Source organism: Polypterus senegalus, chromosome 3 (genome assembly GCF_016835505.1).
Source record: "Polypterus senegalus isolate Bchr_013 chromosome 3, ASM1683550v1, whole genome shotgun sequence".
Lineage (NCBI taxonomy): Eukaryota > Metazoa > Chordata > Cladistia > Polypteriformes > Polypteridae > Polypterus > Polypterus senegalus.
The window spans coordinates 179,347,569-179,361,246 of NC_053156.1; the positions used below are offsets into that span (position 1 = coordinate 179,347,569).

A 13,678-nucleotide genomic window follows, 5' to 3' on the forward strand; every position below is an offset into this window, starting at 1 on the left:
CTTGTACTCTTGTCTACTTTCTACATCTCCCTGACTATCCCACTTCTTCTTTGCCATCCTCTTACTCTCCTGTATTTCCTCATTCCACCACCAGGTTTCCTTTTCCTTCTTCCTCTTTCCAGACGTCACACCAAGCACCTTTCTTGCTGTTACCCTTACTACATCTGCCGTAGTTTCCCAGCTGTCTGGTAACTCTTCACTGCCACCCAGTACCTGTCTCACCTCCTCCCTAAACTCAACCTTGCAGTTTTCCTTTTACAACTTCCACCATTTGATCATTGGCTCTGCCCTCACTCTCTTCCTCTTCTTGATTTCCAACGTCGTCCTACAGACCACCATCCTATGCTGCATAACTACACTTTCCCCTGCCACCACTTTGCAGTCTTCAATCCCCATTGAAATCAACTCTTCTGTGTAGGATCTACCTGTGTGCATCTTCCTCCACTCTTGTACGTAACCCTATGTTCCTACCTCTTCTTAAAATACGTATTCACCACAGCCATGTCCATCCTTTTGGTAAATCCACTATCCTCTGACCTTCTTCATTCCTCTCCTTTACGCCATACATACTCATCACCTCCTCATCTCCATGTTCCCTTCACCAACATGCCCATTGAAATCCGCTTCAATCACCACTTTCTGTCCCTTGGGTACACTGTTCATCACTTCATCCAACTCACTCCAAAAATCTTCTCTCTTACCCATTGCATACCCAACTTGCGGTGCATATGCACTAACAACATTCATCATCACACCTCCACCTTCATATTCATGTCCTATTCTCATCTGAATTTCTCTAATGTTCACATTTTTTTTGTATTTTAAGGATGAGTTTTGAAGACTTCAAGGGACAGTTTACACATATAGATATTTGCAACTTATACCCTGATTTTCTGGATTCTGGCAGCAATAGCAGATGGGCATTAACACTTTCAGAAGGCGAATGGATTAGAGGAGAATCAGCTGGTGGCTCCATTGAAGAAGGTAAAAGTATAGTATTAAATTCTGTATACTAATGCAGCAAAATAAGCTATTCATACCTTCTGTAACTGGAAAACAGATACTGTAGCAAAACAAATGTACACACAGAAAGAAATGTATCACAAAAAAAACATTAAACTGGCACCAGTATAGCAAACAGGACACAGTTGTGCCCACCCACACTAGTACCAATTCATAGTCACATTCTGCATGTCCCTGGGAGTGCGGAAAAAAATAAAATAAAAAAAAACATAAAAAAAGAGGAACTGAAAGTGAAATAAAATGAAATATCCACCCATACTTTGACTAGATACAGGTTTCAGGCAGCAACAGTAACCACTGATCCACATCCGAAATAAAGGTAAATCAAGGCATGAAAGTCCAATGGATCATTAGTATGTTCTCACATTCCACTAGATAATTACAAGTAACTATACCAATTTCTGCTTTGTTTAATGTAAAGATTTTACATTTTCAAACCAACTTAATGTAATTTAATAAAATCTACAAAAACTTACATGTATTTTACTTACATATTATATATACACTGTATAAATATATAGTTATATGGTATTTTTTTCAACATAAGAAGATACATTTGCTTTCAGGAAACTAAACTAAATTAGAATGGAACAATAAATGTTAATACAGGCTGCTTACCCCTAATCTGAAATTCCAAAATCTGAAATGCTCCAAAATACAAAACTTTTGGAGCACCGAAATGGTACCACGTGGGTTGTCTTTAATTTTTTTTCTGCTGAGCAGATGCAAACAACATATGTGAAGATTCCAAAAGGATTTATTCATTCTGAGCATTGGGGTCTGGTCCGACAAAGTCATGAGCTCTGGTTTGGGACATTTGACCTAATGAAGTGCCACAAAGCACCATTACTTGATTGACTATCTTGGGTTAATCACCCATGAAATTCTGCAATGTGGGACAGATGCTGCATTGTAGTTTCAGTATGCTGCTTGGGAGTGGAGTGGGGTGAGAGCAAAATTATAACATCTGTGCAGCAGTTCAAAAGATTTGCACAGCACCCATTAAAAAAAAGGACATTTGCCATAAAACTTTGCTTGATTCCAGCATGAAAATATGTGAATGCCAAAAAACAAGAAAATGCAAACACCAAAAACAATCAGATTTATAAAATCTGGTGTACACATATTTCTATGCAATTTAATTGTACAAATTACAATCATCTTGTTAATGTGCATTAAAATTTAGTATTGACATCACATATGACTTACAGATTACTGGACTATCATTGCTTATGGTTAACCAAAGCAGCTTCATTCTGGCTAGGTACCCTTATTGCAATATGAGTACGGTAAACTTGCCTAGATTACATTAGGAGAACCATACACTGCTGCAAATTGCCTTTTTATGTTGGCAAGAACATGTTATGTCTTATTTACTGTATATACAATACTGAATGTAGCACCTCGTTGGTCAGTTTCCAGTTGGCTTCCAGTACAGCTGGCATGGTAAGTGGCTAAGATATTCCTGACATGTCAGCCAGTTTCCTGAGAAAAGACAACAGGTAGTTGATATAAATTAATGAAGAACCAAAATATGCAGCATGATAGAATCTATACATCATCCATCCATTTTCCAACCCGCTGAATCCAAACACTGGGTCTCAGGGGTCTGCTGGAGCCAATCCTAGCCAACACAGGAACCAATCCCGGGCAGGATGCCAGCCCACCACAGGACACACACAAACACCAATTTAGAATCGCCAATCCACCTAACCTGCATGTCTTTGGACTGTGGGAGGAAACCCACGCAGACACGCAGAGAACATGCAAACTCCACGCAGGGAGGACCCGGGAAGCGAACCCAGGTCTCCTAACTGCAAGGCAGCAGCGCTACCACTGCGCCACCATGCCGCCCTCTATACATCATATTAATCGATTTTGAGATATGTCACATCAACACACATTATAATAATGACTTGGTGATATGAGTTGTTGTACGCCTTAGTTGTCATTTGGCTTTTTTTGGCTGTATTTCCCTACTAGATCACATACATCCCCAAAATATCTCATTATGTGTAGTTTATTCAAATATTCCAAAATCAAAAAATAAAATAAAAATTTAAATATGTTTGTTCCCAGGAATTTCAGATTAGGGATACTCAACCTGTAGTGTAAAATTTTCAGACTCTCTCACTCAATTGTGAAGAAGTTAAACTAAATACTTCATATTTTGATTTGGCTGTACTATCTTTATGATTTCTATTCCACATTTATTTTGTTTGATTATTAGCTTTACTACTCATGTGAAAGGTCAAGCACATTCAAAAGTCTATGGGAGAATTATGTGAAATATCACAGGAAAGGATGCTCAAACCTTGTACAGTAGGTCGAAATAAAACATTTCCACAGCTGCTCCCAGTGATTGTTCTTTTTAGATGTTCATTATTATATTTATTTCGATCAAGTCAAATGCATCAAAGTGCTATGAAAATGCTTAGTCCAACTTGCCCTGAAAAATTGCTTTCTTTATTTATGCTTTTAAACAGACTCCTGTCTTTCTCAGGATACAATAAATTAGTAAAAAATTATTGTACTTAGCAATGCTTTTATAGACTTAGCCACATTCAGTATAATCACGATGCTACACTGAGCATGGAATATGGAATTTGTTTGTTGATTTTTAACTTGAGTGCCTGCAGTTAATATAGTTGGATAACAGTGATTTTTTTTATAATTTATATTTATTTTATTTCTGCATTATTTTTAAACCTTTGAAGATTACATGCCCCACCTGTAAGCAGGAGGGTAGAGTTTATTCAAAATAGAGTATTACTTTGGACATTTTTCCTTAACATTCAAATGCAGCAAAAGAGAGAACTTAAAGGCTGAGGAAATTGTCATTTGCATGGTGCCTGCATTCAATGTGGTAAAAATGGTCTCAGAAGACAGAGAAGATGGAAACAAGCTGTCTGAGCTAAAGGCATTAATTAAAGTACTAGGAGTTAAAAGATGACGCAAAATAGAAGATGCAAAGGAGGATATATATACATAAGAGAACTGGCAGAATAGACAACAGATTAGACAAGCTGCTTTAGCATGTAAAAGACCAGGAGGTACGTTTTAGCAATAACTTTGATATGAAACATATAGAATAACTAGCAAGAATTGATGAAAAAATACTGGAAAATATGAGCAAAATTGAGAATAAAATAAGAGTACTTGGTGCTCAACTGGAAGAAGTTAAGCAAACGTTTACGACTTGTATTGAAGAGGTTGAACAATTTAAATCTGCCACTGACAAAAAAGCAACTGCTGTAGAATCATAATGCAAAATGCTTGTTGATAAATTACCTGCATCTCAAGATACATATAGTCCAAACCCAGTGAAATTCATAGCTGAAATATTTTCTAAAATAATCGGAGAGGACTTTTATCAAACACTGAGATCTCAGCAGCTTATCACAGGTAGTGGGATGATTGGAAAGACAGGTTTTGCAGACAGAATTTAACCTCTTGATAACAAAAGAAACAGGACACCTCATCTTTAAATCATGACATCATTACTATGAACAAGAAGAAAAAGCTAATAAGATCTTAGCTCAACAAATCCACAAGCAGAAATTTCACCTTGCAATAACAGAAATTATTAACACAGATGGAGATAAAATCATTGACCATAAAATATAACCCATACATTTAGAGAGTACTATAACTCCTTATATTCTACTCAGTTTAAGGAAAATAAGATAAATCTATTATACACAAGCCTGCTCTGTAATTGAAATAAAATTTTGCTGTACTTCTTTATATGCCCTTCTTTGTGCCCCATTAAATACAAATTACCATCAATATACCAGTAATTCAATTCAATCACACAGAATATGGAACCAATGCAGGAAGCTTTTATCTGTTGTACCTCTACATGATCATCACCATTTTCTACCTTCTCAAACCTACACAGAAATATTTAATCTTTGGAAAATGTCCACTGTGATAAGAAAGAGTCAAAGACATCATAAATATTTGGGGCAGCCACCAGTATATTGTTTTCCTGGCTGCAAAAGTTGATTTTGAATAGCACAATGTGCATAGAACAGAGTCTAGAACAGAACTGATTGCATGGAGACAAGATGGCGGTTTTAACTGATAAAACGGGAAATGATGTCATCGGCTCCTGAACTAGAAGTGATGTCTTCATGCCCGGAAGTTACGTGTTCCTGTCCGGAAGTGACAATATCGTCGGTGCCAGAACTGGAAGTGACATTTTCTTGACCGGAGGTGATGTCATTGTCGGTGGCAGAACCAAGTAGGATTTCTCGATAATGGTCTGCAAGAGACTGAGACAGTTATCACACTCCACCGCCCCCAGTTCAGCGTATAATTACTATTTTGTAGGCCCTTTAGCTGTTTACCATGTGCATATGTGTGACACCATGTTTAAAACACAGAATTTTATATGGATAATGGCTTTGCATCTTATGAACTGTTATGTTTAAAATATAACTTCCCATCAGCACTATTTTTCCACTACTTTCAAATCAGAAATTATGCTAGAAGGAACCTACCCAATTTTCCACATCTCCCACCATTTTTATTCCAGAAGAAATATCGATCAGTCTTGAAGACTCAGACAGCATCTCAATAATATATAAAAACTAGGGGGCTTCGCTCGCCAACCCCTGTTTTTGTTTTTCCAGATACACACTTTTTTGTTTGAATTGTTGCTATTTCATTAGATCACTTTTGTTTCAGAACTTCTGTAAAAACAATATTTGGAATCTTTCGAGTCCCAATGTGCTGAATCTTTTTTAATGAGGTCAGTGAGACATGCATTTAATGACTTTGTACCATAATTCAGGATAGGTTTCTCCATTTGGAATTTCAGCACAGACAAAAAGATCTACATAATCAGGAGTTAATAATTTTTTTAGTAAAGTAACCAATAAATGCATGCGAGGTAAACTCCGTTTTTGAAATTCTCTTGACTTAAACTTCAAAGCCCTACAATATTTACATACTTCTGACATATCACCTATGTCCATACTGTATATTCGATGTCTATTCACCTTTTTTGTTATTTCCCCAAGTAATAATTTCTTTTTCTTTGCGCTAATGCAATGTTTACTTTCTTTGTTTTGACACTGTCATTTTTTTCTGCTCTTATATTCTGTATCTTGCTCTGCATGTGTTTCTACGAACCTTTTGAATTCCAGTTTTTATTTTCTCTAACCTGCTCTGCATGTGTTTGGCCCCCTTGTTTTTTAACCTCTTTATGATGTTTTACTTTGTTTTCTACTCTGTCTTTTGTTTCTGTCCTCACTTTATCCTGCTTTTGTTTCAATGACACCTGGTCAATGGTGACTACTTTCACTTTTTCAAGTAATAATTTCCATTTGTTTGTGCTACTTTCTTTAACTTTCTCCACATGTGTATCGCGCCAATCTTTTTTTTTTTTTTGAGCCTTTCGAATTCCACTGCTTTTATAATCTCTAACCTGATCTGCATGTGAATAGCGCCAACGTCCGGATTGGACATTCTTTTTTTTCAATTCCACTTGTTCGGGGCTGATAATTACTTATCATTACTTTCATAATCTCTAACCTGGTCTGCATGTGTATAGCGCCAACGTCTGGATTGGATGTGCTTTTTTTTCAATTCCACTTGTTCCGGGCTGATAATTACTTTTCTTATTTTCTAAATTTGCACCTAGATTATTCTTTTTCTTTTTTGTCTCTCCAACACTTTTGAGTTTGTTTTATCCACACTGCTTTCTTCTTCACTTAGTCGTTTACGTTTCATTTATAACAGATTGTCCTTATACACTTTATATGTGCTGTGAGCCCTGGATCTGTGTGTGCTCAAAGCCAAAACAAGACAGAGTGTGTTATTGCCTGTGCTGTTATTTGGTTGTAAGTAGCGCGTGTCTTGCAAGAATCTCATGTTCTACATCATCGCTAGATGGTCCTGGTTCAATCTCTTGGCACAAAGTCTTATGTTTAAGGTTCCCACAAGACACTCCGTGGCCAGTCTGTTGTGGAACTTGACCCGGACACAGACAGACGGACATCGTTTGTTGCACCCAACACACGTTTATTTACACACTATTTACAAGTTGCAGTTCAGTGCACGTCCCAGTGCCTCCAGCACCGATCCCCCAAAGTCCAGGCCTCACAGTCTAAATGCCTTTCTAGCCGCCTCCAGTCCTCTCTCCAGCTCCGTCCTTCTTCCACCCGACTTCCGCTACTGAATGAGGGGAGGCGGCCCCTTATATAGGAACCCGGATGGGCTCCAGCTGCTTCCCGGCATTCCTCCGCAGACATGCCCCAGTGTGGCGGAAGTGCCGGCTGCACACCCGGAAGCCCTCCTGGTGTCCCCTGTCTTCTACCCCCCAGCACTTCCTGGTGTGGTGGAAGTGCTGGGCTCCAGGTTTCTTCAGGTACCAGGGCACCACCTGGCGGTGGCCACAGGCCCCTACAGGGTTGGGCTTCCAAGCCCTCTACCCGTGGCCCCCAATACAACCAGGGTGGTCGCCCCCTCGTGGTCTGGAGGAGGTACAAGCCCTCCTCCGGTCCTCCTGGGCGTCCCGGCTGGGCTCCACCTCCAGCCGCATGCGACACTGTTTAGTCTCACGGGTCTTTTAAGTGTCATCCGTGATATTAATGTGAAGATCACATATCGTCTCCTAGTCATTCCCTCCCACAGGATTTTTTTTTTATAATAGAGAGACATATTAAAGTCTCTTCTTTTCAAAGATCCTAGGGTACAATGGAGAAAGGATCTTTCACTTAATATCTCAAAAAAGGAATGGAAGGCATGCATTAGAATACACTCTAGCTCCATATGAGTAAAGCATCCAATCATTTAACTTAAAATCTTTCACCAATCACATTTATTTTGTTTAAAATTGTCCAAAATGTATCCAAGGCAAAATCCAGATTACAAACTTTGCAATCTAGTTCCAGCCTCACAGGGTCTCCTGCTTTGGACATGAACCAAATTAACATAATTTTGGACAAAAATCTTTGAATGCCTATAAGACAGCCTTTGTGTGACAATCACTCCTAGTCCATTAATAGCTGTGTTTGGTGTGCTCTCAGATGAGTTAAAGTGGAGAAGGACAAATTGATTGTAATTGACTATACCACACTACTAGCACATAGACTTGTCCTGCTGGAAGAATCCCAACTCCCCCTTTTATAAGTCAGTGGATAACTGATGTTCTATACTATTTGAAATTGGAAAAAATCTAACTCTCACATATCTATTCAAGCCTTTTGTAAAATATGGCAAGATCTAAGGAGTAAAATTTTAGAATAAATATTTATATCGGGGAAATGGACATTGTCCCTTCTTTGTTGTTTTTAAAGATTTGCTCTTGCTGTGGCTGTCCTCTCTTTCTCTCGGGTGGGGGTTGAATTCTGTTTTGTTAAGTACAGCTTGATGGTATGTAATGGTATCTTCTTCATTGTATAAGTTAGATTTGATCATATGGAATGTTATTTTCTTTAAATAAAATTTAAAAAGAATGCATTCATTGTGATTATAATGATGCTTCCACTATTTATCTGCAAAGTGTTTAAGAAATGCTTGGCTGTATTAAAAATAAGCCGCATATTACAAGAAGGACTGTTGTCAGTTTTTGCTTTAGTTCCTAACTTACATTAATATAATCTGTTTTTTTCATTTTTTCTCTCGTAGACACATTTTGGAGGAATCCTCACAGACTCATTAATCTGACATCAGAAAACCTTGATACACATTCTTCAACATCTTGTAACTTTGTAGTATATCTTATGCAAAAACCAACCAGTAAGCACAGACGCCAAAACTCTCACGTGCCCATAGGTGTATCTGTTTACAAGGTTAGAATTTGAAAATTTGTGCATTTATTGTTGCTTTATTTGTTTGTCTGTGTAATGTCTTGACTGGTTGTGTTGAAATTTTGGCTTATTATCAGAAGAGTTAAAATTGTGTAAAGATTAAGACCAAGTAAGTTATAATAACTTAAAATGCTTATTGGTTTGACATTAAATTGCATTCTAAAAGATTAGATATAGAAAATTGAATAATCAAGTGTCATTGGAAGATATGGCAAAAAACTAAAAAAAGAATACTATATCATGTAATGTACTAAGTAAAGATGGCTTTCAGGTAAATGGAATGACATACAAGGAAGAAGAGAAAAACCCTAATGAGGGTCAATAGATATTCTAGGTGTGGTTGCCCTTCACTGGTTAAGACAATCTCTAGTTTGTCATTTACTTTGAAGGTAATATTATATAATAGACAGAGAGAGAGAGAAAGTGAGAGAGATTCTGACTTGATTTTGTTCTTCTGTAATGTAAAATAATGTTGGGAAAACTGGTCTCTAAGCTGGTCTTAACATGGTTACTCAGACAAATGTGTTATTGACCAGTTATTTGTTCATTTTGAGAGAAGATGTTCCATCTTGTTGCATCAAAGTATGGCATTAACTGAAATCAAGCTTAGTCATCATTTAAGCTATATTATTTTTGTATTTTTGAGTGCTGAAAATTCTTTTAAGCAGTGCATTTTAAATGGTAGTTGAAACAGATGTTTTGACTTCTTTGAGTAGAAATAAGACATACATTTTGTGTGTTTTAATGCTCCTGACTTTTCAGGACTTTCAAGATACCTCATGAACTCACACCAGGAATTGGAGCATGTTGGCACCGGTTTGTGAAAGGAAAGAATGCTTTGTCTAGCTTTCAGCAAACAATTAAATTCATATAAATAATGACATGTTGACAGTATCTTGGATATGATACAAGAAGTAATTGTACTGTTTATTGTGTTAAATTTGAATTACTGCCAAAACTTTTATAATCCTGCTACAAGTAGAATGTAGTACTGACAAACCTAGGTTACCATCTATATAAAAATCTGATACAGCAAAAACATACTTTAAAAAAAAACCTTAAAGTTCCATAATCCTGGCTGAATATGACTCCCTAGTAGAGAAAGGCTGGATTAGAATTTTAACTTGAGCAAAGGTGGAAGAGGCAACAATGAGACATGAAGGGAACGAAATGCTAATGATTTTCAAAAAATTTTTTAGATGTGATAGCTATACCTGCAAATCTGGATGAACAAGTCTGAGTTAAATAATAGATACTGGGTGTTGATGCTTTTAATACCTGAGCATTTTTAGGATTTTTTGGTGGATTATTTCAAAGTTTTATCACCCTAAAGCTAAACGTTTTTCAATTTTCAATTTTGTTTATCACATGGATTATGCATACTATCACTGAAAAAGACATTCTGGCTGTTAAATACTGTAAATATGGGTCCAGCAAGAAATAAGTCTTTTGAATGTGTATTTTTGGCTGACATTGGAGTTGGCTGGAGTAGGAGCACAACCAAAGCAATAAAATAGAGACAGTAGACCTTGCGGAAATCCTAAGTAATAGAGAGAAAATATGACACAGGCAGTGAGGTGGCAATTCTTCAAGCCAATCAAGATGGTGATGCCACTAGTGAGTGTTAAAGCTTGTTGCATAGTGTACTAGAAGTACAGTGAACAAATCCCATATGGTCACCAGAGTTGTAAGAAGAAGAGAGATGTTAGGTGAGAACTAAAAAGTATCCATAACACATGGGGGGCAATTTTTTTTTTTTTTTTTTCCAATTTTCCTTTGTTACTCTGTATAATCACCGTACGTGTTTTACTGGGTACAATAAATATGCTGTTATGGTAGGTGTTGAAACACCAAGACAGTGTACTCTGTCTGCACTTCTTAAAACTATAAAAACGAAAATTATACTAAAGTAGTGTATTTTCTGCCTTGATTTAGAGTTACACATAAATGTGGCACCCCCTATTTTAGCATGCAGTTAACAAAAGAATGCATGGGCCCTGTAGCTAAAGGCTTTGCTACCTATTGTGATTTTATTCTCTCCGGGCATATATTTAGCAGAATTGTATTTAAAAAAAAAAAAACCTTAGAGTGTTAATGACCCACCTAATATTTCCAACTATGAAAATCACTCATATACAGGTACATCAATTTTATGCACAATGAAAATTAGCTCACATTAATTGGTTGCTTTTTACAGTGCACCCTCAACCAAAATTAAATTTAAATCACCTTTTAAAGCTAAGAAATGTGCAAGTTGTAATTACTGTTGAAAGCACACTTAACCAAAATGTTTTGTTTTCTTTCCTCTTTTCAGGTACCATCAAATGTAAGTACTTAATTTTACAAATTCAATCAATCCTATTTGATTACACTTACTAGGGTATTTCTTTTGACATATATTTACTTTTTTTTTTTAGACTGATATCCACAAAGATGATTTCACTCGTGAATTCTTCCATGCTAATTCACCTGTTGGTATGGTAAAATGTGACAAAGATAACCGGGGAGTATCTGAAAGGTTTATGCTGGGTCCTGGAATGTATTTAGTTGTACCCTTCACTTCACAGAAAAATGTCTCAGCAGGCTTCATTTTGTCTCTTTTCTTCAAGACTAAAGATAACATAATGTAATGTGTAGTTTACTGAACTGTATTTCAAGCAAGATAGAGCATACTTTTCATTTCATTTTATAAAATTTGTAAGGTTATTGGAGTAATATGACAAATGCACAGAGTAAAAATGTTTATAGTGACAAATGCAAGCAGCTACTAAACTTCCCTGGAAGTTACTTTTATGTAGTGGAATAATGTTACTTTTTTATAAAAATTATATAAATGAAATAAAGGTGTTACAAACCAAACTTAACTTGAGGAGTCTTCGGCCTGTTTACGTGCATAGTTATGCATCAAGCTAAACACTCATTTAACAAGGCGCTGGTGATGTTTAGGCATTTAATGAAAGTGGTGTGAAACTGTAAAATAACAAGCAGTACCTATTAGAATTTGTTTACTTAATATACATTGTTCTTTTAAAATGCCCTTTCAATTTAATACAAACTACTTTGTTATTATTTCCTTATGAAATGGTATAAATATTACAAAACTCTTTTTACAAAATTCTTTAGCGGAATCTACTGCTTCATATTCAATTGCATGAAAATAGGCCTGAACAATCATATACATATATATTTACATGTACACTAAACATCTGCAAAACTGTAAAATAAACAACAAAAACTCAAACAATGTATACAGTAAACTAATAAAGAAACAAAATAACTACAGATTATGCCTTTACAAGTGTAAATAAACAGCAGATGGAAATGGATGTCTGCCACCTGCTTCTCCATGTGCTGCTTGCTTCAAGATGGAGTCTTAATAACAATATAAACAATACCTAATTTAGCCACTAGAGGTCCCCTATTAACACATTTTAACAGAGGACAGAACACTCCCTGCCTGGCAACTATAAGATGTCAAACTAACACAAACTTAACAAATGGGATTGACCCTGTAAAATAACATTCATATGTCTGTGACCCCAGATACTAGAAGAATGACCATAGAGACTGATTGCAGGAAAAACTTGAACACATCTTCTTTGACAATCTTCACTTCGACCTCCCTTACTTTTTCATCTTCACTGGGAAATGTTTTTGTGATTAACCCAACAGGCCACTCATACCTGTTAACTTTATTGTTTTTCATCATCACCACATCTCCTTTTTTTAGGTTTGGTTTCTAATATTTCCATTTGTGACGAGTCTGAAGGTTATGGATGTATTCTTATCTCCATTGTTGCCGAAAGATATTAGCTAAGGTCTGCACTTCACACCTTGACATTTTTAAATGTCTCCATCATTGAACTGATCTGGAGGTGCTGAAATAACCCCAGCTTTTTGAGTCAGAAGCATAGCTGGAGTTAAGAGTAAGCTGTTGATCTGGATCTGTACACACTGGAGCAAGTGGCCTGAAATTATAGCAGTAATCGCAGCCATAAATGTACCCAAAACTTCATGTGTGATCTTCCTAGGTCCAAACTGTAGAAACATGGAATCTAATATTTGCCATGTGATGCCAATCATTCATTCCCAACTGCCTCCCATATGTGAGGAGTGTGGAGGGTTAAACTGTCATGTGCATCCTTGATCTGTAAGATAACTGTTCACTTCCTTGTTGTTGCAGACATTAAGAGTCTGCTTGTAACTCTCTGCAGGCTCCCACAAAATTTTCTCCTTGGCTAGATCTTAGCTTCTTGGCAAGTCCTCTGATTGCAAAGAATCGCCTGAGAACATTAATAAAACTCGAAGTGTCCATTAATTCAATGACCTAAATGTGCATTGCTAGTGTGCATAGGCAAGTATATATTACTGCCCAATGTTTTAGGTATTTAAGTAGCCACCACATGTTTTTCTTGCAGCTGCTATCCATGGACCAAATACATCTAATCACACATCAGTGAATGGAGGATCTGTGCTTATGCAATCTACGGGCAAATCTGCCATCTTTTGTTCTTCCCTTTTTCCTCTTAGCTTACGATAGGTCACACAATTGCGCTGCTGATGGCTTGCTTTCCCACAACAAGCCAGAAACTAGCTACTCTTACAGTCCCTTCAGTAAAATGTAAGCCCTGATGCTGCACCTGTTCATGGCAATGTCTAAAAAGCAGTCTGGCAACATAGATGAAGGGTGTGCCTTCATCAACCTTCCTCCAACCTGAAGTAGACCTTGTGAATCAACAAAAGGACAAAGTCTAATTAGAGAGCTCTGTTTGCAGATTTCTTTTCCTGGCCGTACATAAATAATTTCTTCTGGATAGGTCTCAATTTGAACACTA

The 13,678-nt window shown here is 36.8% G+C and overlaps 1 protein-coding gene across 2 annotated transcripts in view; it reads left to right on the forward strand.

Moving 5' to 3' along the window:
* The window catches only part of LOC120525717 (calpain-1 catalytic subunit-like), a 166,597-nt gene extending 154,813 nt beyond the window's left edge, over positions 1 to 11,784 (forward strand). Inside the window, exons 10-13 of one of the 2 annotated variants that reach the window (XM_039748254.1) lie at positions 827 to 984; positions 8,662 to 8,825; positions 11,158 to 11,169; positions 11,261 to 11,783. In XM_039748254.1, the coding sequence (XP_039604188.1) occupies positions 827 to 984; positions 8,662 to 8,825; positions 11,158 to 11,169; positions 11,261 to 11,473 (547 nt within the window). In that variant the 3' untranslated portion in view covers positions 11,474 to 11,783. Of the gene's footprint in view, positions 1 to 826; positions 985 to 8,661; positions 8,826 to 11,157; positions 11,170 to 11,260 lie in introns of both variants that reach the window. The other variant, XM_039748255.1, reaches the window with a different exon arrangement.
* Positions 11,785 to 13,678: the final 1,894 nt, after the last annotated feature.